Source organism: Camellia sinensis, chromosome 11 (assembly GCF_055761805.1).
Source record: "Camellia sinensis isolate YWXY chromosome 11, ASM5576180v1, whole genome shotgun sequence".
NCBI classification, from domain to species: domain Eukaryota; kingdom Viridiplantae; phylum Streptophyta; class Magnoliopsida; order Ericales; family Theaceae; genus Camellia; species Camellia sinensis.
In genome coordinates, this window is record NC_138971.1 from 149,307,920 (window position 1) to 149,330,201 (window position 22,282).

The following is a 22,282-nucleotide window of genomic DNA, read 5'->3' on the forward strand; positions in this document are numbered from 1 at the left end:
TTCTCTCTTCATTTTCCGTTACGGATCCCCCCCTCACCATACCCACACTTCAGTTTTTCCCCCATCACCTATGCACAACTTCGTCGATGTTGTGGAACACACCGACACATTAATGTTTACAGATTAACATTCGACTTCACGAACACAATAGCCAATTTTATGTACTCCCGTTCGCTATGCACTTGTAACCACACATTGACAACGATGCACAATTCCCATTGCATTTGCATTTCTATCGCAATTTTTTCCATTTTCGGCTTATGGTTCTTTCTCACATACTTAGTCGTGTGTTATTTATTACTGATACCTGTGCCGGTATGCAGATGGACGCCTTTTTGATGCTTCTTTGTTCTTACCGGTCCACGAATGTCGCATATAATCTGCAATCGTCAAACACATTTGCTGAGGTTGTCGATTATGTTTGTTCGAAGTTTTCTGGACTCCTGCCGAGAAATTTCGAGTTGTTCTATAAGATTCCCGGCTATAACAATTTCTCCTTATAGAATGATGTCGACCTAAAGAATATGGTTTGCCTTGCGCGCTCGTTCCAGTTGCAGTTAATTGACGTGGTCATTGAACAACATCCTCGTCGGGATGACAACAATCCTGCCATTGACCCAATGATAATCCAAGATCAAGGCACAACGGGGGATGCACTACTTAATGATTTCGGAATGGATGATGAAGTCGATCTGCTGCAAACATTTTGTCCCCACAAGGAGAAAGTCTTCCTTTCCGCTCCATGGGCAAAAGGTTTTACCCACATTGGACAACATTTCGAAGGTGGGGCTTCTGAATTTCGCAATGTACTACGGAAATACACCGTTGAATGTGGGTTCCAGATCAAATTTCTAAAGAATGACTCCGTTCGGGTAACGGCTATATGTGCTATGAACGAATCGAAGTCTTGCACGTTGTCTGTGCACGGACGGAAATTGGAGGCAAATGGATTTTTCTACTTACGAAAATGGAACAGTGAACACATTTGTGGGGTGGCTGTGTGTACGTCCACACACCCACTTGTTGGGTCTGATCTTGTGGCCGACATTGTATCTGAACGTGTGCGTGATAGACCTTTAACCCGTCCGACCGAAATGATATTGGACTTGAAACAAGATTACGGGCTCGATATAAGTTACCGGGTGGCCTGGCTCGGTGTTGAAAAAGCGAGGGGAGAATTGTTCGGTGCACATTCCATTTCATTTGACCAGTTACGTTGGTATAGTAATGCAGTACTGGAACACAACCCCGGGACCTACATTAACATTGAATACGATGATTACACCCAACATTTCACACGCTACTTCATTTCATTCAAAGCATGCATCGACGGGTTCCACCATTGCCGTCCCCTGCTTTTCCTAGACGCCACGTCCTCAAAGGCCGCTTCAAAGGTTTTCTACTTGCGGCCACTGCAAAAGACGGAAACCAAGGTTAGTTCCTTCAATTTAAACAATCACACTACCCCATTCACATGACAACCAACCACAGCACCTTTGTACTATATTCTAACGTGGTCATTAACCCCCGGCGCTATGTTTCTGTCACAAACTTTGCCCATGGAGTACATACTTAGTTCTACAAATTTTTCCAAATCTGCAGGTTTGTTCCCGCTATCATATGCGGTGGTGGATTTCGAAAACACCTCAAACTGGTCTTGGTTTCTTCATCATCTCGCGCAGGTGGTTCATGGGGACAGACCTCTAACATTCATATCGGATCGGAACCTTGGTTTGCTTGAGGCAATGCCCATCGTATTTCCAAATGCAGAACATGCATTCTGTCTACAACATTTGCAGAGGAACTTAAGGGACAGGTTGCGTTACACAAACAGTATGCATCGGGCATGTTTGGTTAGCAAATTACGACATTGCGCATACGCACCAACTGTTACCGCTTTTAACCACAGAGTTGAACAATTCCAAAAAATGGGCCGGTCTGTTGCACCTAAATTCCTAGCAAATGCACATCCACAACATTGGGCAAATGCATTTTTCAGGTCCGTCCCACATGTTACTCAAAAAAACCACATGCACAACACATTTCCTCATAATGTTCATAATTATTTACCTATATGTTCTACTCATTTTGCAGGGGGCGACGTTATGGCGAAATGTGCTCAAATGCTGTAGAATCATTCAACTCATGGGTCCGTCAGGCCCGTAACCTCCCAATCACAAGAATGGTTGACAGCATACGGACCAAATTGATGCGACAAATGGCGAAACGTAGAGAAGCTTCCCAAATGTGGACCGGCACCATATGTCCCAAAACGGAAGATCGGTTAGAAAAAGCATTCAACGAAGGTAGATCATGGAAAGTGAGCCAATCAAACGCTGATGTGTACGAAGTGCACTCTTTCCCATCGGTCACTGTTGACATCAGACGACGCACTTGCTCATGTTTCAAGTGGCAGCTCAATGGGTTCCCTTGCGCACATGCGATGGTTGCCGTCCGTAAGAGTGGGCGGGATTTGAACACATTGGTCGAACCATACTTCCACGTGTCCGAGTTTCGTGCCACTTACGCATCCAGCATTTTCCCAATTCCCACTGTCGAGCAACCGCCTTTCAACCCAAATGATTACATCATAAAGCCCCCTGCCGTGAAACGTCCACCCGATAGACCAAAAAAGAAGAGGATACTGTCAAAGGGGGAACATGTTCAGCAAATCAGATGCGGCAGATGTGGGCGCATGGGAAATCATAACAGGAAGACATGCAACGAACCCATTTAACCACATCCTTCCGCCCGGCCACACCAGCTCTAAACTATTATTACTATTCAAGTTTTTTCCTCGCCATATTCGATACAATACTTTCTTATTACTGTTCCAGTTTTTTCCTCGATGCAATATTTTTTCTTCAATTGTTTTCGATTTCAATAAATGTGTGCGACGCCACACGACAATGTCATAGCCAATTTACTGTCATTGGCACACTCAGTTATTAATAATAGGTTTCCTTCATTTAATTTCATACGTGTTATCTCCCCAGCAGATAACGTAGTTCCGTCACAAACTTTGACATCCGTGTATTGAACCAATATGTCAGCTTATACCTCCCACAACATTTTTTCACGTGTCTTTATGTGAATCCTGAACTACAGTATTTTACAACTACAACAGAACATGCAAATACGTGCTGAAGTTATACTGACTTACACACAATCTGCATTCCTGTTTGGTATGACAACATGCAGGGTAACCAACCCAAGCGTGTGGACATCATGCGGTGAATATCACATCAGCCTTTGCACATCAACAAAATATTACTTCCTCTGTCACGAATTCATACAAGCTGACCAGTGCAAACATCACGCCACAAACACACATTTAAGATGCAAACATCAAACAAAACTTGCAACTCACACCATCACCACACACCTACATTCACAACACCAACTAACAGTCGCACCCTACCCGAAACGATGCACTTTAAACACCACCAGCAAGACGAACATAACCACAACCAGTAATTTAGATTTCAATATCGATGCAACTACAGATTCACACTACACCGTCCACTTCGAACAGGATCAACAACTTAGCACACATGAACCCCCTCCCGTCCAAGAATTGCACCATACTACACCTACTACACTTCCTACCACGCAAGCCAGAACCAAATTACAATACCCTATCAGTCCAACCTAAATCCCATTTCGACAACACATTAATATCAACAGATGCATCCGTGCTGCCCCACCACATACACGTACAACACGCCACACACACATTCACGAATAAGATTAATGCAAACACACATACATATAACCAAGACATAAATGCATAACACTTTGTCAAAAAACAACCAACAGTAACTCAGTATTTCAAACGTGCGCATTGATCACTATAATTCAACACAGTTGTTAAACGGAGTAACGTACTAGTTTTTATTTGTTTATAATCTATGCATAATTTAATTGAAGCTTAAGAAAAACTATCCACGACAAAAGCCACGTTATATACCACAAGCCAATGCAAAAACCATAAAACCAACACACAAAATATAAACAGTATGTACTGCAACTGCCAACCAAAAACTATTTCGAAATTGTAATCTACGCAGCAAAATAAAAAGTAGTTGTAGTACGTAGTAACGTAACGGTAATTGATCTTCATTCACCCAACCATTCGGCCCATGTTGCTCATCACCCCACGTATAGGATCTCCTACGAATCTTTTCACCATGTCCGCACGTAACACGCTACAGTTGCCTCCTTCCAACGACCTCTCCACATCAACATGATTCACATACTGTCTCATTATTGCGCAAACAATAATCGCACAGTCCATGCTGCAACAACACACATTAGAAACGGTCAGTCAACAACACACATCAGAAATCTTCAACATGATCAACCTTTTTGCTAAAAAAAATAAATAAATAAAAACACGTCGAACTTACGTTTCCACACGCTGCTGGGGGCATTCCAAAATTGATTCAACCATCATATCAAAGTCCTGCGTACCAACCAGCTGATCCAATCCATTTGCAGCCATCACTTGCCGCTGAATGTCCGTTACAATTTTTTTCTGCGCCATAAAAATAAACCCAATGAGAATGGATAACATGTACCTCCAACACACGTAAATTATTCCAATACTCGTCAACTCTATCATTATTCAAATCAACGCACCAGTTTTACAGCCTCCGCATAATGCACACCGCCGGTACCGGTCCTGCTCCGCATCGAATTGTAGTGCTTCCAGCTTCCGTCCTCAGTATCATAAACCACTAACGTCCAATGACCAAGGTGGCAAACCGGGAAATGCATGTAACGTGCATCCCTACCAGCATGTAGTTGCTCGTCACATACTTGAATTTTGCCTCCATATTGTCACCTTTCATCACGTCCTGCACACATCAAACACACAACAAACCAAAATAACAAGATCAGTCAACAGCATCCACAAACAACGACACACAATGGATACCTAAAAAACACCTACCCAGCATATGCTGCTGAAGAAATAGGAGTTCTCCGGAAATTCTTTTCCCGCATTCAACCTTTGCTGCTCATCAGACAGCACCTCTGCGAAGGCATCAATAACCTGCCACAAACAGTGCCAGAATTGAAATAAAACCAATATTCACACATTCACACATATTCACAAAACAGTTATTTTGGTAAACTAGTATGACCCATAACGGAATTTGTAACACTTACATTCCCCCGCACACCTAATTGCCTCACCAGTGATCTAACGTTCGAAAAATATACTGCATTCCCATCAATTCGACCAACCCACATTACAGCCCTACACACGTGTCAACATAAAACATTACAATTACATAAACAACAATAACATTGCGTACTACAGTACAAAAAACTACCATTGCAATTAGTAGTGCACACCTTAAAAATTAAACCCACAAACACACACCTTACTGACCTATCACCGTATGTATCATACGCATTGCTTATCACATCTTTTTATGTCTCCGTCATCATCTTCCACACTGTGTTACGATTCGTGATTCCAAAACCTGTGAAAATTTTCTCTCCGGCACCAACACTTTCCACATCAATCACACTTCCGCTTTTCATCACATCGACACTACATCCAACCCCCCCGGTCTTCGAAACGTTCACTTCGTTGTTCATCACACGTCCCTTACGCCTCAACTCTGGGTACTCAAACCCTGATAACTTCAGATTTTTCCTTACTTTACCTTTGATGTTACGTACAAAGGAGTTCATACCACCCACAGCACTGCCACCTTCCGTCAACAACGGACTCACAACAACAACGTCACTGTCATCTGCTAGGATGGGATCGTGCATTTCGTTGTTGTCACCTATGGGAACATATGCGACGGTAGAGGCGTCCACCATGACACCACCTTCAACAGTGGGGCAGTGGTCCAGTCCATTACCAACACCAACCCCATTACGAACAACATCTCCATCAACAGAAGGGTCCGTGACATTCACACTGGTAAAATGTTGCGTCACACTATGCACTGCTTGCTCAGCAACTTGTTCCTCAAGGGCTGCAAGGCTCCATCGTAACTCGGCATTCTCAGCTACAAGTTTCTTGCATTCTTCATCTTTCACCTTAAAAATGCTCTCGAATCCTGCCACCAAATTAACTGATTGCATTTCATTCATCCTTTTCAATCTATCAACTTCGTTCTTCAATTCCATTACAATTTTGCTGTCTCCTGCGTCCACAGTTATAAAATCAGGACTTCTTGAACCAGCATGTCCCCAATTGCTCTTCCCGGTTGGACTACTGAACGGGGGCAAGAACTTACCATCCCCCCCATCCACCACCTCGCTGGATACACCCCCACGTTTCAGACTACGCATGCCAAACGGCACATTAACGTCTTCCTTAAGTATGCTCCCACTACACTGCTTACCATGGCTCCTGCCCTCCACTTTAAAATCCACTTCAGCAGTCCCACCAACAGCCAGTCCTGTCACTTTACCACCCTCTCCTTCAACCAGACCCACATTACCTTCCCCCAACATACCCTCCCCCTCCAACATTGACACTTCGTGCGCCTGTACGAGCAACTCGTCCGTGATTACCTAGCCAAAACAGCATATTTTACAAGCCAACATCAGTGCAACCACACATAACAACAACAGCATATAACACATTACACCCTGACAAAAAACACAACGATTCATAAATAATTACCTCAAACTTATTTGTCTCGGACAGCTTCAGACCTTGTGAAGCAGATAGCAGCTCACCAACGTCCCATCTGAGGAATCTGGGGAACCTGTGACCATATTTCGGCTTCACAATGTTTGTATGTTCACACAACCAGAACTGCACCACAGTTATAATAATCAACTACAAGCAGGAAACAATAAAACCATAATAACAACCACTCCAACATCTTAACAAAAACCATAAACTTAGATTAGCCAATAAATTAACTACCCACAGACAGGTTGTACACTTACCGTTAAAGCAACTACGCATCCGGTAACTTTCTCCGGTGTCCGATGGAAGTCCCTTACGTACAGCTGCACCCCAATCATATAATTTCATGGCGTCAAAGTTGTCCACGTACCATATCAGGGTCCAACTAATGGTCTCTCCGGACGTGGCAAAGAAAAGCTTCCCACACACATACAGACAAAGAAACTTCGCCGTATCCTCATGATCGTGCGGTGTGTCCCCCACCGAGGACTCCATCAGCAAATCCTTCACAAGTTTGGCCGTTATCCTGCTTGTCCCTGGACACCTACGCTGGACAAAATCAGACGCAGGCTTTGGTCGTGGCATCAAATCAAGGAATGCATTACCACATTGCAGCCCGAACAACAACTTGATATCCTCATCTGTCAATTCAACTCCACGACCACCCAGAACAAACTTGCCTTCCCGTACACTATATGACCTTAGGATACGCACGATCAAATCGTCACCCTTTCGGAACTCTGTGTGATCAAGCTGGTTGATTAATATAGCTTCAATCATAATCCAAAACGGTGTCCTTCTCAAGTATGCCAGGTGCACTTCCCGTAAATTGACTGCGTAAACCAATTTAATGATCCGAGCAACGTTAGACCGGAAATTGAGCCGTGGTTTGACAGCCTTCCTAGCACCAATGGACCGGCTGACAATATTGGGCTGCTTAAACAGGACTCGTCCAGGCATGTTCACCCCGATTTTTCTTCTCGATGACAAGCCCAATGCCTCTTGCCTTTTACGTTCACATGACCGTGTCCACCGAGACCCAGCAGAATTAACCCCTACAATTCCACAACTCACATAAACAACAAATACAACTTCACCACAAACTGCTAAATTTCAGAAATTCACATAGACATGCATTACCCAACCGACTCACAACAACACAATCTGAAAAAAAAAATAATGTCACTGAACAAAATTACTTATAACTCCAACAAAAAAATGTTCACACCACATTCACATAATGCTCGCGTACACCACACACATCAACAAACCCTTTGACCAACAATGTCAATTACAAAGCAACATAATAAATAACATTAGACACTTGCATACACATGCCGCGTCCACACAACTTCCACACTCACAATAAATTATTCCATCCCCACAACCAGGTGCATGCGGTCCCCTCACACAAAGCACTTTTCCCTCGACAGTAAAAAACCCCACACCATAACTAGTCCTTTTCACAAAAAACTTCAAACACATACCCCACACTGGCACTACAAGTACAACTTTGCCTACGTTCCAAAACCAACCAAAACCTTATTCAAACAACACAACAAACACATACTCAGAAACATGCCATTACTGAACAAATTACAACGAAAATCATACATACATATCATATTTCACTGTGCGTAGTAACACATACCACGATCGCCCCAAACAAAAAACCCTAACCACGTCAATATATAATGCTAAAAGTAAAATAATAACCCAATCCACTACCAACTTACCTATGTCAGGCATTTGAATTAATGTTCGCAGAGCGACAACCACTTCCACGGAATGTATTTGGGTTCTTGGCCACCACGAATAAACGATTTCAAACCCTAAGGACTCTTTTATGCATAAAACGAATGCGTCAAATATTTCCAAAATCAGTGTCGTTGGTGCCGCAATCAACGAAATTTGAATTTCAAACGACACAAGGGGATGATCGTATCAGATTCTGCGTTTCACGTCGACACCCATAAACAAAATCTTACAAACCCCCAAATACATTGAACAAACAATTTAGAACGGTTTCGCGGGCCGGGTTTCACAATATCAATTCACCTGAGAACTGACCCACATCACTGGCACCGACTACACAAAAGTTTTATAACATTTTCGTTTGTTACGAGACACACAATCACACCCCCGTTGCAACAAACCCACGCGCGTCCCAAATACCCACCCCTAAATTTAAGGCCTCAATGGCAAATTGGTCAACATACACTCAACGGGACTAAACGGTTACAAAAAAAACAATTAGGATCATATGGTCTATAAGATGGGAATGTGGGATTTACTGGTCAATTCCCCTTAAAAAAAATTGCTTAAAATATTTAAAAAAATCATTCAAAACATTAAAATATGAAAAATAAAACGGTAAATTTTTTGAAAACTGTTTTCTGAAAACTGGAAACAAACAAGCTGAATGTTATTTGTAACTAGTGTATCATGGACAATACAAAAAAATGGATATAAGCCTTAAAATAAATTATATAATGATAAATTATTTTTTGATAAAAAATTTGATTAAAAATTCAATATAATGGTAATACCACATCATCATTGGTATGTGATATCATCCACTGATAGTAAATAAACGCATAAAGAGTGAATCTCACATGTCAAATATAATTAACAATCTAATAAATTTTATATATTTATAATGAGATTATTTATACTTGGATATCACTAATAATGACATTGCCGTTATATTCAAAAAATTTCATAACTAATATAGTTTATTTATAATAATCTCTTTATTTTCAATCAAAATAATCATTATTGTTTTCATAATTTGTAAAATGTCATTGACATTTTACTCTAATAATATTTTTGTAATTTTTTATTTAAAATATACTTTTTATATTTACAAAAAAAAAAAATTCAAAATTCAGGGGCACGTGACCCCCTGGTCACATGCTCCCTCCGCCCCTGCTAGTACCAGAAATAAATAAAGGTTACTAGCGAAACTAATTACTAAAATCATACTTGTATAGGTAAGTAATCAGCTACCACTGTGACATGGAATTCAATGTAAGGTTCCCGCTTATTCAATGAATCACCATCTTATCACAAGCTTTATGGGCTTGAACAGAGTGACAGTGCATCAGCTTTTCTCCAGGCTAGGTAAGGGGGGGCACTACTTTCTCTCTCTTTTCTTTACTCTTTCGTCTCCTCCTTTCTAAAAGAGAGTCTAGGACTCTTTTGCTCTTATTTAGTTCATTGAAATGAGATGTAAAGAAATAATTGTTCTTTAGATTTGCCAGTGAAGTGATCATTCCCTTATAATGGTAAATGACAATTTCATTTGCAATGCAAAAAGGGATGGGGGTTTGGGCCTTCGACAGATGAGAGATGTAAATAATGCCTTGTTAGCCAAGTTGGGTTGGCGTGTGTTACATGAATCTGCACCTTGGGCTAGTGCTCTTCGCACCAAATATCTACCAGTCGGAAGAAAGCTGTGGGATCCTTGCCCCACCTACTCATCCTACACCTGGCGTAGTATCACCAAAAGTGCTTCTGTATTAAAAAATGGTTCCCCTTGGCGCATTGGGAATGGCTGAATAATTAATTTCTGAACGGATTTGTGGTTGGGTGACTCCCCTCTTCAACAACGTGTCCTCTCTCCCCTCCCAACACATGAACTGCTCCTCAAAATTTGCGACTATTGGACGGATGGCACTGGCTGGGACTGGCTGAGATTGGCTTGTTGGTTATCTAGTGAAGACTTGGACGCTTTGCATGCGGTAATGGTTCGACCGACTGAAGACAATCCTGACCTGTTAAGTTGGAAGCACTCCCCCAATGGCATCTTTTCTACTAAATCAGCCTACCATTCTAGTCAGCAACAAGTTCCTCCAAGAGCTACTCATACAAGGGGCTGGCAGCAGATCTGGCGTACTGTGGGGCCTAATCGATGGAAGCACTTTACTTGGCTCACACGGAGAGACCGTCTCTTAACCAATGCCATGAAGCATCACAGACATTTGAGTGTTGATTCATCTTCTCCTGTCTGTTTACACCATGCTGAGACCTCACTTCATGCTCTTCGAGATTGTCCGCGATCGAAACGAGTTTGGCCTGAGCTTATTCCTTCTTCACATTGGTTGCAATTATTTTCTCTTCCTTTATCTGTTTGGATTGACATGAATCTGGGCAATCCTCCTTGGGCTACTGTTTTCAACAATAACTGGGCCCTAACTTTCATGGCTGCTATCTCATCCTTATGGTTTTGGCGTAACCAACAACTTCATGACAGTGCTTTTCAGGAGCCCTTTCAACCCGTGGAGCATATTCATGATCGAGTTCAAGAATTTCAGTTTCATTCTGAAACGAAGTTGCAGGTGAAGGATGCACCTACCATCCACGTTATATGGCAACAGCCTGCTTTGGGCTGGGTAAAGGTCAATGTTGATGGTGCAGTATGTCGGCGCACTGGTAAGGCTGCATGTTGTGGACTAATTCGTAATGATCAAGGATGGTGGATGTGTGGTTTCAAGCAACAGGTGGGCCATGCATCTGTGGTGACTGCAGAATTATGGGGTATCTAGCAAGGTTTGCAGATGGCTTGGAGTGTAGGACATCATCAGATCATCATTGAATCGAATTCGGTGGAAGCAATTTTGGCTTTGGCCAAACCCAACCCACTGCACCCTCAATATAATCTTTTACAAGAAATCTGGGATCTAATGGCTAGGAGCTGAGAGTGTACCCTTCAACGTATCTGGCGGGAAGCCAATGTCTATGCTGATTTGCTTGCAAAAGGGGCCCTTAGTATGGCTGATACCAGGACATGTTTAGTAGCTGCACCCTCTGCTTTGGCTACAGCTTTAGAAAGTGATTTATGGGGCCTTGGCTCCTCTCGTAGAGTTATTCCATAATTTTGGCTTCGGCACGATGTATACCAAAAAAAAAAAAAAAAAAAGGCTGTACATACCATATTGCAGTTGCATGTTGACATGAGATCTGATCTTATGGGGTTTATAAAAAAAATATGCTCTTTGACTCTAGGGAAGTCATGTCCCCAAAATAACAGGTCGAACAAAATCAACACAGCTTGTGCACATTTGAAAATCTTTTACGGCAAGCTTGAGAAAAGGCCTCTATCAAAAAATATTCTGTTTATCATTATTAATAGATAAAAATTGAAATTTCACAACAGCTTAAATTTTATCAAGGTCATTTACATGATTTAAATGACCATTCAATTTCATTCCAGTGAACCAAACACTATCTTCTAGTTTATTTTTTTGATCCACAAGAGAGAATATACTGTGCATACCATATTGCAGTTGCATGTTGACATGAGATCTGACCTTATGGGGTTTATAAAAAAATATGCGCTCTGACCCTATGGGAGTCATGTCCCCAAAATAATAGGTCCAACAAAATCAACACAGTTTGTGCACATTTGAAAATCTTTTATAGCAAGCTTGAGAAAAGGCCTCTATCAAAAAATATTTTGTTTATCATTATTATTAGATAAAAATTGAAATTTCACAATAGCTTAAATTTTATCAAGGTCATTTGCATGATTTAAATGATCATTCAAATTCATTCCAATGAACCAAACACTATCTTCTAATTTATTTTTTTGATCCACAGGAGAGAATATACTGTACATACCATATTGCAGTTGCATGTTGACATGAGATCTGACCTTATGGGGTTTATAAAAAAATATGTGCTCTGATCCTATGGGAGTCATGTCCCCAAAATAATAGGTCCAACAAAATCAACACAGCTTGTGCACATTTGAAAATCTTTTACAGCAAGCTAGAGAAAAGGCCTCTATCAAAAAATATTTTGTTTATCATTATTATTAGATAAAAATTGAAATTTCACAATAGCTTAAATTTTATCAAGGTCATTTACATGATTTAAATGACCATTCAATTTCATTCCAATGAACCAAACACTAACTTCTAGTCTATTTTTTTGATCCACATGAGAGAAAAACTGTACATACCATATTGCAGTTGCATGTTGACATGAGATCTGACCTTATGGGGTTTATAAAAAAATATGCGCTCTGACCCTATGGGAGTCATTTCCCCAAAATAATAGGTCGAATAAAATCAACACAGCTTGTGCACATTTGAAAATCTTTTACGGCAAGCTTGAGAAAAGGCCTCTATCAAAAAATATTTTGTTTATCATTATTATTAGATAAAAATTGAAATTTCACAAGAGCTTAAATTTTATGAAGGTCATTTACATTATTTAAATTAAAGTCCATATACTTCCACTTCTCAGCTTTCTTATGTTCGAATGAAAATTAAAATGGCATCATTTGAGTTTAAATGGACTGAAAAAATCAACTTCAAATCAATAAGACTTTCAACAGATAGAAGCCATCTTTTGAACATGTATCTTGTAGACATTTCAGCACTTCCTTCGTTACCATGTACATATACATACATACATTTATACATATATAATATTTATATATATTATGAAACAAACAAACTAATTGCAAGTACATGCCCTTTCACACTATATGTTCTAGCAAACAAACACCATAAAATTTATCCAAGTACAAAGGGGAACCATGAAGAGTTATCAACACATGTATGAGTGACAAAAGTCAAAAAAATGTATAACATTGCCTGTGGGGACATAAATTTTGAATGACGACACGTGGCCGAGGTGTCACCAAATTGCCAGCCAGGGTGCCACGTGTCCTGGTCATGATGCCAATGTAATTTCGTCTAGGTCGAGGTTATCTGCGAAGAAATCAGAATCCGGGATAAGCGGATAAGGGACAAGAGTCCTAGAATGAGAGAAGGCTTCAGTTTGGAAAAAGATAAGACTCTTAGAGAGTTTATCCCAATCCTACTGGGAGTCCAAGATTAGCGATAATCTAGAGTCCATTGGGACTAGGTTTGTGTTGGCTATAAAAAGAAAGGCACTCTCATGGGTCTAAGGTACGCTTTTTATGTTCTAAATAGTAAGTTAAACACTTTTGCTATCTTTGAGAGATAACTGACTTGATCGTCGGAGTGGCCCCGGGTGGACGAACCACCACCGGAATCTCTTCTTTTTGTGACAGGTTGTTTGGACTTCATCTATTCTGCCAGTGCTCTCCAACTGAATACTAATTTGGCAGTGTGGTCAGAAATCAGCACACACAATTTAGCACTGTCTGTGGGAAAGAAAGGAGAATAGATGGCTAACAATGGACATAAAGAGAAGGTTGGAGACGACACTCCTACTGGGAGTGGGAAATCTATTGACCTTGACGTTGAAGAAGACAACTGCAACAATGAGACTCGTGATAAGAATCACGAAGAAAAGGACGTCAGCGAGGAGGGTGACATGTAAAGGAAGTCAGACCAAAGTAGATATTATAACGAGGACGACCTCCAGGTATGGAAAGAAAGATTCCCGTGGAGGGACAACAAGATGAAAGGATTGGCGAACAAATTAGCAGACCTGCAAACGGTCGTCAATTTCATGATGCAGAACAATGTCACGCAGCCACCATTCCCAACGCAGGACACGCCGATTCCAGCGGCCAAGAAAGATGCCCAGAAAGATGGGCAGAAAACAGTCCCTACAGTCCCCCAGCATGCCATGGCCGAGAAGTACTCTTATCGGCCCTCGAGGGAGGTCGGGCGAGGTGAGTCAAGAAGGGGAGATTCACGAAGGACGCATCATACCAAGGAGGCTGACCCCAAAGAACATCGGCACGTTCAAGGGCAGGAGCTATGCTTCGACGTAACTAATGGAGGAATGTCCAAGAGGACTCATAATGACACTGGGAGTAACGCACCAAAGAGCTAAAATCCGTCGATAGCCGAGCTCCTGGACGGACCAAGGAGGATATGAGGGATTACTTCCAGAGGAAGCAACAAGATGCCGAGGTAAATTCCCCGGTCAAACCAAAAACGCCATTCTCAATCGAATTGGACAAATTCGAAGCCCCGAAGAGGTTTAGCATGCCGAGATTCCAGATCTACGACTGTAAATTAGACCCCAACTTTCACGTCGGTTTGTACCTGAACTCGATGGTGTTATACACCGAGAATGAGCCGTTTCTTTGCAAGGTGTTCCCCTCATCCTTCGGGGAAATTGTGTCAAACTGGTTTCATAAGTTGCCGAAAGGAACTGTGAAAACCTGGGAAGGCCTGGCCGAGATGTTTGTGGCCAGGTTCGTGACAAACAAGCTGCAGCCATTAAGGGTGGATGCCCTGATGGCCCTGAGAATTAGCGAGGACGAAAGCCTTAGGGCCTACGCCAAAAGGTATTATAAGGTATTCAACCGAATACCAGGATGTAACCAAGAGGTGGCGGTCGTGTCAATCAAGAACGGCCTGAAAAATGACTGCCTACTTTGAAAATCGATGGCAAAAACATTGCCAAAAAGCATGGAGGAACTTATGGCCAGGATAGAAAAGCATGCCAGAGCCAAGGAGGATATGCCGGGAACAAAGGCCCCGAAACCAGAGAAGAAAAATGGCTCGCCGAAGCGAGGCCGAAGTGATAGTGGCTACAACAAACCAGAGATAGGATTAAGGGTTGCTTAGGCAGTCATAACCGTATTCCGAATCCCTATCAACAAAGTCTTGGAGAAGATCCGAAATCAGCCCTATTACAGGGCACCAGCAAGGGTACCAGGTGAAATCATGGGAATAAGTCTTGGAAATCATTGTGCTTACCACAATGAGGCTGGACATCTGACCTAGGGATGTAGAGCCCTGTAGGCACACCTGGAAGACCTAGTAAGGCAAGGCCATTTAAGAGACCTGGTGGACGAGACCAGGACAAGGGAAGAGCAGTATAGCGATCCCGGTTATCCCTTTACTGTTCTGTTGTTTTCCGGACGCGGTTCCGTGGAGTTGGTAGTTGTACCTATCGTGTTGTCAACCTTTAAACTCTTTTGTTTGAGTTTTAGAATGTGTTGGGCTCGGTTGTTTTAGGTTGGTAGAGCTTTAGCTCCCATTGTTGTTGCCCAGTTTTTGAACGGTCCACTCGAGTGGGTCTTCTTGCGCTCGAGCGGGGTTTTCACAGTTTCAGTATTTCGTGCCTCTGCAAAACTTCTGCATATGTGTTTTCTACGCTCGAGCTGGTTTCTTGTGCTCGAGCGAGTCGCGCTCGAGCGTACTTGTTAGCGCTCGAGCAGGTGGTACTTTTTGGTGTAAGTTCTGGGAGGGAGAAATCTACGCTCGAGCGGACTGGTTTTCGCGCTCGAGCGGATGTGCTTTATTCTTGTGTCTTGGCACTCGAGCGGGTCCTTCTGCGCTCGAGCGGACCTAGTTTTTGTTCTTGACGCTCGAGCGTTGTGTTTTCCGCTCGAGCGGGAGAGTTGTATATCAGTTGACAGCTAGGCTATTTTAAATCACTTTTTACATCCACACTCTCTCACTTACTTTTCTAAAACTCTATTGGAGAGCTTCTCTCACTAGAAACCTAACTTCTCTCTAGGGTTTGATCTAGCTAGGGTGTTCTCCTTACCTTGGGTCTTTTTATAAGTTGGGTTGATCGTCAAGGGCTATCTTTTGATCTGAAAGTATTGAGTTTTGGAGCACGTTGAGTTTCTTCGTCTTCTCCGTTGAGTGCCAGCTTTTGAGGTAGGGATAACCTACTCCATCTTATGAACCTTGTCTTTGAATTTTAGCATGTTGATATATTGGGGGTTGTTGGGTAATTTTGAGAAATTTTGGGCCTTTGTGTAATTTTACAAAAGTTGGGGTTTTAAATATATAAACCTATAAGCATGTCAGGCATAGAGAAATGAGATTAATGTTGGGACATTGATGGAAATGGAACCTTAGGGTTGTTTGTGAATTATGGTAATTTGCCCTAATTGGTTTAATTAATTAATGCATATAATTAATTAAAGAAAACGAGGAATTGAATTGAGAATGTTGAAATGTTGATATATTATCCAATTTTGCATTTATTTCCTACTTAGAAATAATTGCTTTGGGCTACCGGTGGCGGGTAGTGTTGATTTTTTGTAGACAATGCATGATGATTAGGCAAACTAAAACTAATCAATTGGATGTGTCATAGAGTATGACAGTTGATAGAATACATTAACTTTATGTGTTGGTTGATTGTGCATATGGCCAATGTGTTTATATGCATTATGTGTAGACAGTTGATAGAATACATTAACTTTATGTATTGATTGATTGCATATGTGATTCTGTGTTTATATGCATTACTTGTGTATGGGAGGAGATGGGGGATGTACTCCACGGTTTAGGAGAAGATGAGGGATGTACCTCTAAACCGGTTAATGGTTAATGGTTAAGGGAAGATGGGGGATGGACCCAGGGATGCAGCTCATATGCTCTCCCATTGTAGTGATGATACAGCTCATATACTTATCTATTGAAGTGTTAATACAGCTCATATGCTTATCAGTTGAAATGTTGATATAGCTCATGTGCTTATCTGTGGTAGTGTGACATGGCTTATGTACTTATCTATTGAAATGTTTGTTTGATTTGATATAGCACTAAATTGTATATCATCACGTATTACTTGTGTATGGGAGGAGATGGGGGATGTACTCCACGGTTTAGAAGAAGATGGGGGATGTACCTCTAAACCGGTTAATGGCTAAGGGAAGATGGGGGATGGACCTAGGGATACAGCTCATATGCTCTCCCATTGTAATGTTGAAGTGTTGATACAGCTCATATGCTTATCTGTTGAAATGTTGATATAGCTCATACGCTTATCTGTTGTAGTATTGATATAGCTCATACGCTTATCTGTTGTAGTATTGATATAGCTCATACGCTTATCTGTTGTAGTATTGATATAGCTCATATGCTTATCTATTGAAAAGTTCGTTTGATTTGATATAGCACTAAAATGTATATCATTATCGTTTGTGAAGTATGGAAGTAGTTTATGTGTTATTGATACAACCCAAAATGAGTATCCACCTTGAATTTTGAAAGTGTTCTAGTGATAGACTATTATCTCATCAAATGTTTTGGCCAGAGTATTGAGCCTTGTTTTCAAACTCAAAGTTGAATAAGAAATGGAAAGTGAATTGTAACATAGACTTGACTGTCTTGAAATTTTAATAAGATGTAAATGGAAGTGTGAGTATTGACCATCTATCAACTGTTAATCTTTTAGTCATTGTTCATAGTTGGTTTAGTATATTTCTACTGGGCTGTGGCTCACCCTATATGGGACACCATTTTCAGGCACATGAGGCATGCCACCTCCAAGGACATCGCTTGGGAGGCTAGAGGCAGGCAAACATTTGTGGTTTGTTACCCTTGTTGTATTACATGTAATTTCAAGCCAAGGGCTTAAATGTGTATTTGAGTTAGTACTCTCCTCTTTGCAACCAAGTGTTAGCTTGGAAAGTTGTAAGCCCGTAGGGCATTTGATTCTATTGTTAACATGTGATGCCTCCGGTAAAGAATTACTCTGTGGAACAGAACGATGATTGTTTCTTATATCAATGCATGTCTAAATTGATGGGTTTGAATGTTTATTTTTATTGGGGCGTAACAAGCAGGCAAGACAGCCCTAGGCACCAACAACACCACCCCCACCAGCACCACAACCGCAGGCAGGCAGACTTCGAGTGATCAATGTGATTCACTCAAAGGTAAATGAGAATGAGATTAGGGGGGAAACCCAGAGAGTAAAACACCTACAACATGTGTATCAGGTTGAGAAGAAGAGGCCTAGGGCAGATGAGAGTTAGGGACCAGCGGTGTCCTTTACTGAAGAAGACCTGGAGATAGTACAATATCCATACAACGATGCCTTGGTAGTATCCCTCCAAGTTGAGGAGTGCCAAGTGACGCGCATCCTAATTGACCAAGGCAGCTCTTGTGACATCATGCATGTCAGGTGTTACAAGGAGCTTGGCCTTCACCCAGACGATATGGAGCAGTCCAATGGCCGAATGGTTGGGTTCAATGGAACCTTGACGTGGCCACTAGGAGCAGCAAGTTTGGAGGTGCAGGCTGGCACCAAAAAGATAAAAACAAAGTTCACACCATAATCGACAAACCCTCCCCTTACAATACTATCTTAGGAAGGCCATGGCTACATGCAAAGGGGCCTATTCCCTCAACATTGCATCTGCTATTGCAGTTCCCAACAGAGCATGGGATAGAGGAGGTCAGAGGGGATCAGCTATAGGCAAAGAACTGCTCCATGGCAGCAATGAAATCCACCTACAGCGTACGAGAACCAAAAACAACAGAGATCGAAGACGAGGATGCGGGAAGTCCTAGATGACGTCGGCAAAGAGCCAGCCGAGAAGAGTGAAGAAGCCCTGAAGAAAATCCTTGTCCAGCAAGGAGATGAAGAACGCTTCTTTCTTCTCGGCTCGAGCTTAGCTGAGGAAGAGGAAAAAGAGTTAGAGGCATTCTTGAGAGCAAACCTTGAGGTTTTTGCATGGACACCGTAAGAGATGCCAGGCATTGACCCCAAGGTCACTTGCCACAGACTGAATGTAGACAGGTTGGCCAAACCTGTCATCCAGCGAGCAAGGAGGCCGACACTAATGCATGTTGAGGCAGTAGAAGAGGAAGTAGACAGACTTCTGGAAGCCAGAGCCATTTGAGAGGTAAGTTACCTGACATGGCTATCAAACACAGTGGTGGTGAAGAAGAAGAACGGTAAGTGGAGGGTCTGCATGGACTTCACCAGCCTGAACAAGGCTTGTCCCAAAGACAGGTTCCCATTACCCAAGATTGACTAATTGGTGGATGCCACTTCAGGGCATGGAAGGATGAGCTTCCTGGATGCCTATAGGGGATACCATCAGATAGCTATGTACCCCCCAGATGAGGAAAAGATTGCATTCATCAACCCAAAAGGGCTATATTGCTACAAAATAATGCCTTTCGGGTTGAAAAATGCAGGAGCAACTTTCCAGGGATTGGTAACCAAGATGTTCAGACATCTAATTGGCAGAACAGTAGAGGTATAGATAGATGACATGGTCGTGAAGACCAAGGACCCAAAAGATCATCTGGAAGACTTAAGGGCAGTCTTTGACATCCTTAAAACATATCGGCTCCGACTCAATGTATTGAAGTGTGCATTTGGAGTTGGGTCTGGTAAGTTCTTGGGATACCTGGTGACCAGAAGGGGCATTGAGGCCAGCCCAGATCACATCAAGGCCATCTTAGAACTGAAGAGCCCAATATTGGCAAAACAAGTGCAGATGTTGATTGGAAGGGCTGCAGCCCTGAATTGGTTCATAAGCAGGAGCTCTGACAAGTGTAAGCCTTTCTTCTGCCTAGTAAAGAAAGCCACATACTTCTTATGGACTAAGGAGTGTGAAGCCGCCTTGGCCGACTTGAAGAAGTATTTGACCACAGCTCCAGTTCTCTTCAATCCAATACCTAGAGAGGAGCTGTTCTTATACTTGGCAGTTTTAGAGAACGCAGTGAGTGCAATAGTAGTCCGAGAAGAAAAATGAGTGCAAATGGTGGTTTACTACGTGAGTAAAAATTGGCAGATGCAGAGACCAGGTACTTGCCCTTGGAAAAGTTCACATTGGCTTTAGTAATGGCCTCCAAGAAGCTGAATCATTACTTTCAAGCCCACAGAATTGTAGTATTAACTGAACATCCTTTAAGGTCCATGTTGCAGTAAGGGGATCTGACAGATAGAATAGCCAGATTGGCAGTGGCCTTGGGCCAATATGACCTAGAATTCAGACCTAGGATAGCAATCAAAGGCCAAGTCTTAGCCGACTTCGTGGCCGAATTCACAGCAGAAGCCGCCATACATCGGGCTCCTTTAAGCCGAGATATTCAACGTCCAAATGAGCAAGGAAAAACCCAGCGGGGGACAGCAGTCCAAAGAAAGGAAGAGAAACTCAGACCTTGCAGCATTTACATCGGCGACTCCTTCTGGTTGTTTGTTAATGGAAGTTCAAACCGACAAGGAGCAGGGGCAGGAGTTGTACTAGTATCACCAGATGGGCAGATACTTGAACAATCCATTCGTTTGGGGTTTAAGGCCTCAAACAATGAAGCAGAATGCGAAGCATTAATCCCATGATTAAAGCAGGCAGCAGCCATGGAAGCCGACGAGGTAATAGTCTTCTGTGACTCCCAGCTTATAGTCAACCAGGCAACAGACGAATTTGCAACCTGAGATGAAAGGATGTCGGCTTATGCAAAGGAAGTCAGCAGACTGGTAACCTTATTTCAAAATTGCCGACTTCAGCATGTAAGCCGAGATGACAACAGCCATGCCGATGCTCTGGCCAATCTGGCTAGTGCAATGAAGCCTGGAGAGCCAAGAACGACAATGGTTGATTACTTGTCAGGTCCAAGCATAGACCACTGAACACAGAGCATGAAGCAATGTGTGTGGAGATGGGACCAAGTTAGATGGATGCAATAATAGTATTCCTCAAGGACGGGAAATTGCCAGATGACCGAAAAGAAGCACACAAGATCAGACTGAAGTTGGCAAGATTCAGTCTAACAGCGGAGGGACATCTCTACAGAAGATCTTTTACTGGACCCCTTCTAAGGTGTGTGCATCCTGCACAAGTTGAAGATTTTCTGTACGAGATACATGAAGAAGTATGTGGAAGCCACGCTGGGGGCAGTTCACTTGCTCATAAGGCCATTACTAAGGGGTACTGGTGGCTCTACATCTAGAAGGATGCTGAAGCCTATGTTAAGAAGTGTGATAAGTGCCAAAGCTTTTCACCTTTGATACATCAACCAGTAGCAGACTTGAACCCGGTGTCCAGCCCTTGGTCGTTTGCCCAATGGGGCATGGATCTTGTTGGAAAATTGCCTCAAGCAACTGGACAAAGGAAGTACCTGCTGGTAGTAACAGATTACTTCACCAAGTGGATAGAAGCTGAACCCCTTGCTAAGATTCGGGACGTTGATGTGAAGAACTTCATATGGAAGAACATCATCACCAGGGTTGGGATCCCAAGAGCAATAATAGTTGACAATGGAACACAATTTGACAGTAAGCTAATCAAGAGCTTCTGTGCAAAGTTCAAAATCAAGAATTATTTTTCCACCCCAAGTTTTCTCCAAAGCAATGGACAAGCAGAAGCATCCAACAAAGTTATCTTGGAAGGGATTAAGAAGAGGCTGCAAACAGCAAAGCGCAAATGGGTAGATAAATTACCCAGTGTGCTCTGGGCATATCGGACTACGCAGAGAAAATCAACTGGGAAATCCCCATTTGCCATGACTTATGGCACAGAAGCAGTCATTCCTCTAGAGGTCAGCATCCCAGGGATCAGAACCTAGGGAGTGGAAAATGGAACTAATGATGTATTTTTAGCCCGAGATCTGGATCTGCTAGAAGAAAGAAGGGAGAAAGCGGCAATTCAGCTGGGGGCATACCAACAGTAGCTTGCCAGGGCTTATAATAAGAAGGTGAACCCGCGAGAGCTCCAAGTTGGTGACCTCGTCCTGAGAAAGGTTGTCGGCAACAAGAAAGGTCCCAGAGAGGGCAAGCTTGGCCCAAATTGGGAGGGACCCTATAGGACTACTTCGGTTTTGGGCAATGGGGCATATCGGCTCGAAGACACTGAAGGCAAAGAGTTACCAAAACCTTGGAACACTTGCAATTTGAAGTTTTTTTATCATTAAGAGTTTTTTATTCAGCATTTTTTGTTATTAGCCGAAGTAA

At 42.3% G+C, this 22,282-nt stretch overlaps 1 protein-coding gene across 1 annotated transcript; it reads left to right on the forward strand.

Moving 5' to 3' along the window:
- The first annotated feature begins 524 nt into the window (after window positions 1–524).
- LOC114285535 (uncharacterized) lies at window positions 525–2,737 on the forward strand. The gene is made up of 3 exons (XM_082895539.1): window positions 525–1,219; window positions 1,603–1,731; window positions 2,095–2,737. The coding sequence occupies exons 1-3, from the start codon at window positions 525–527 to the stop codon at window positions 2,735–2,737; spliced, it is 1,467 nt and encodes a 488-aa protein (XP_082751665.1).
- Window positions 2,738–22,282: the final 19,545 nt, after the last annotated feature.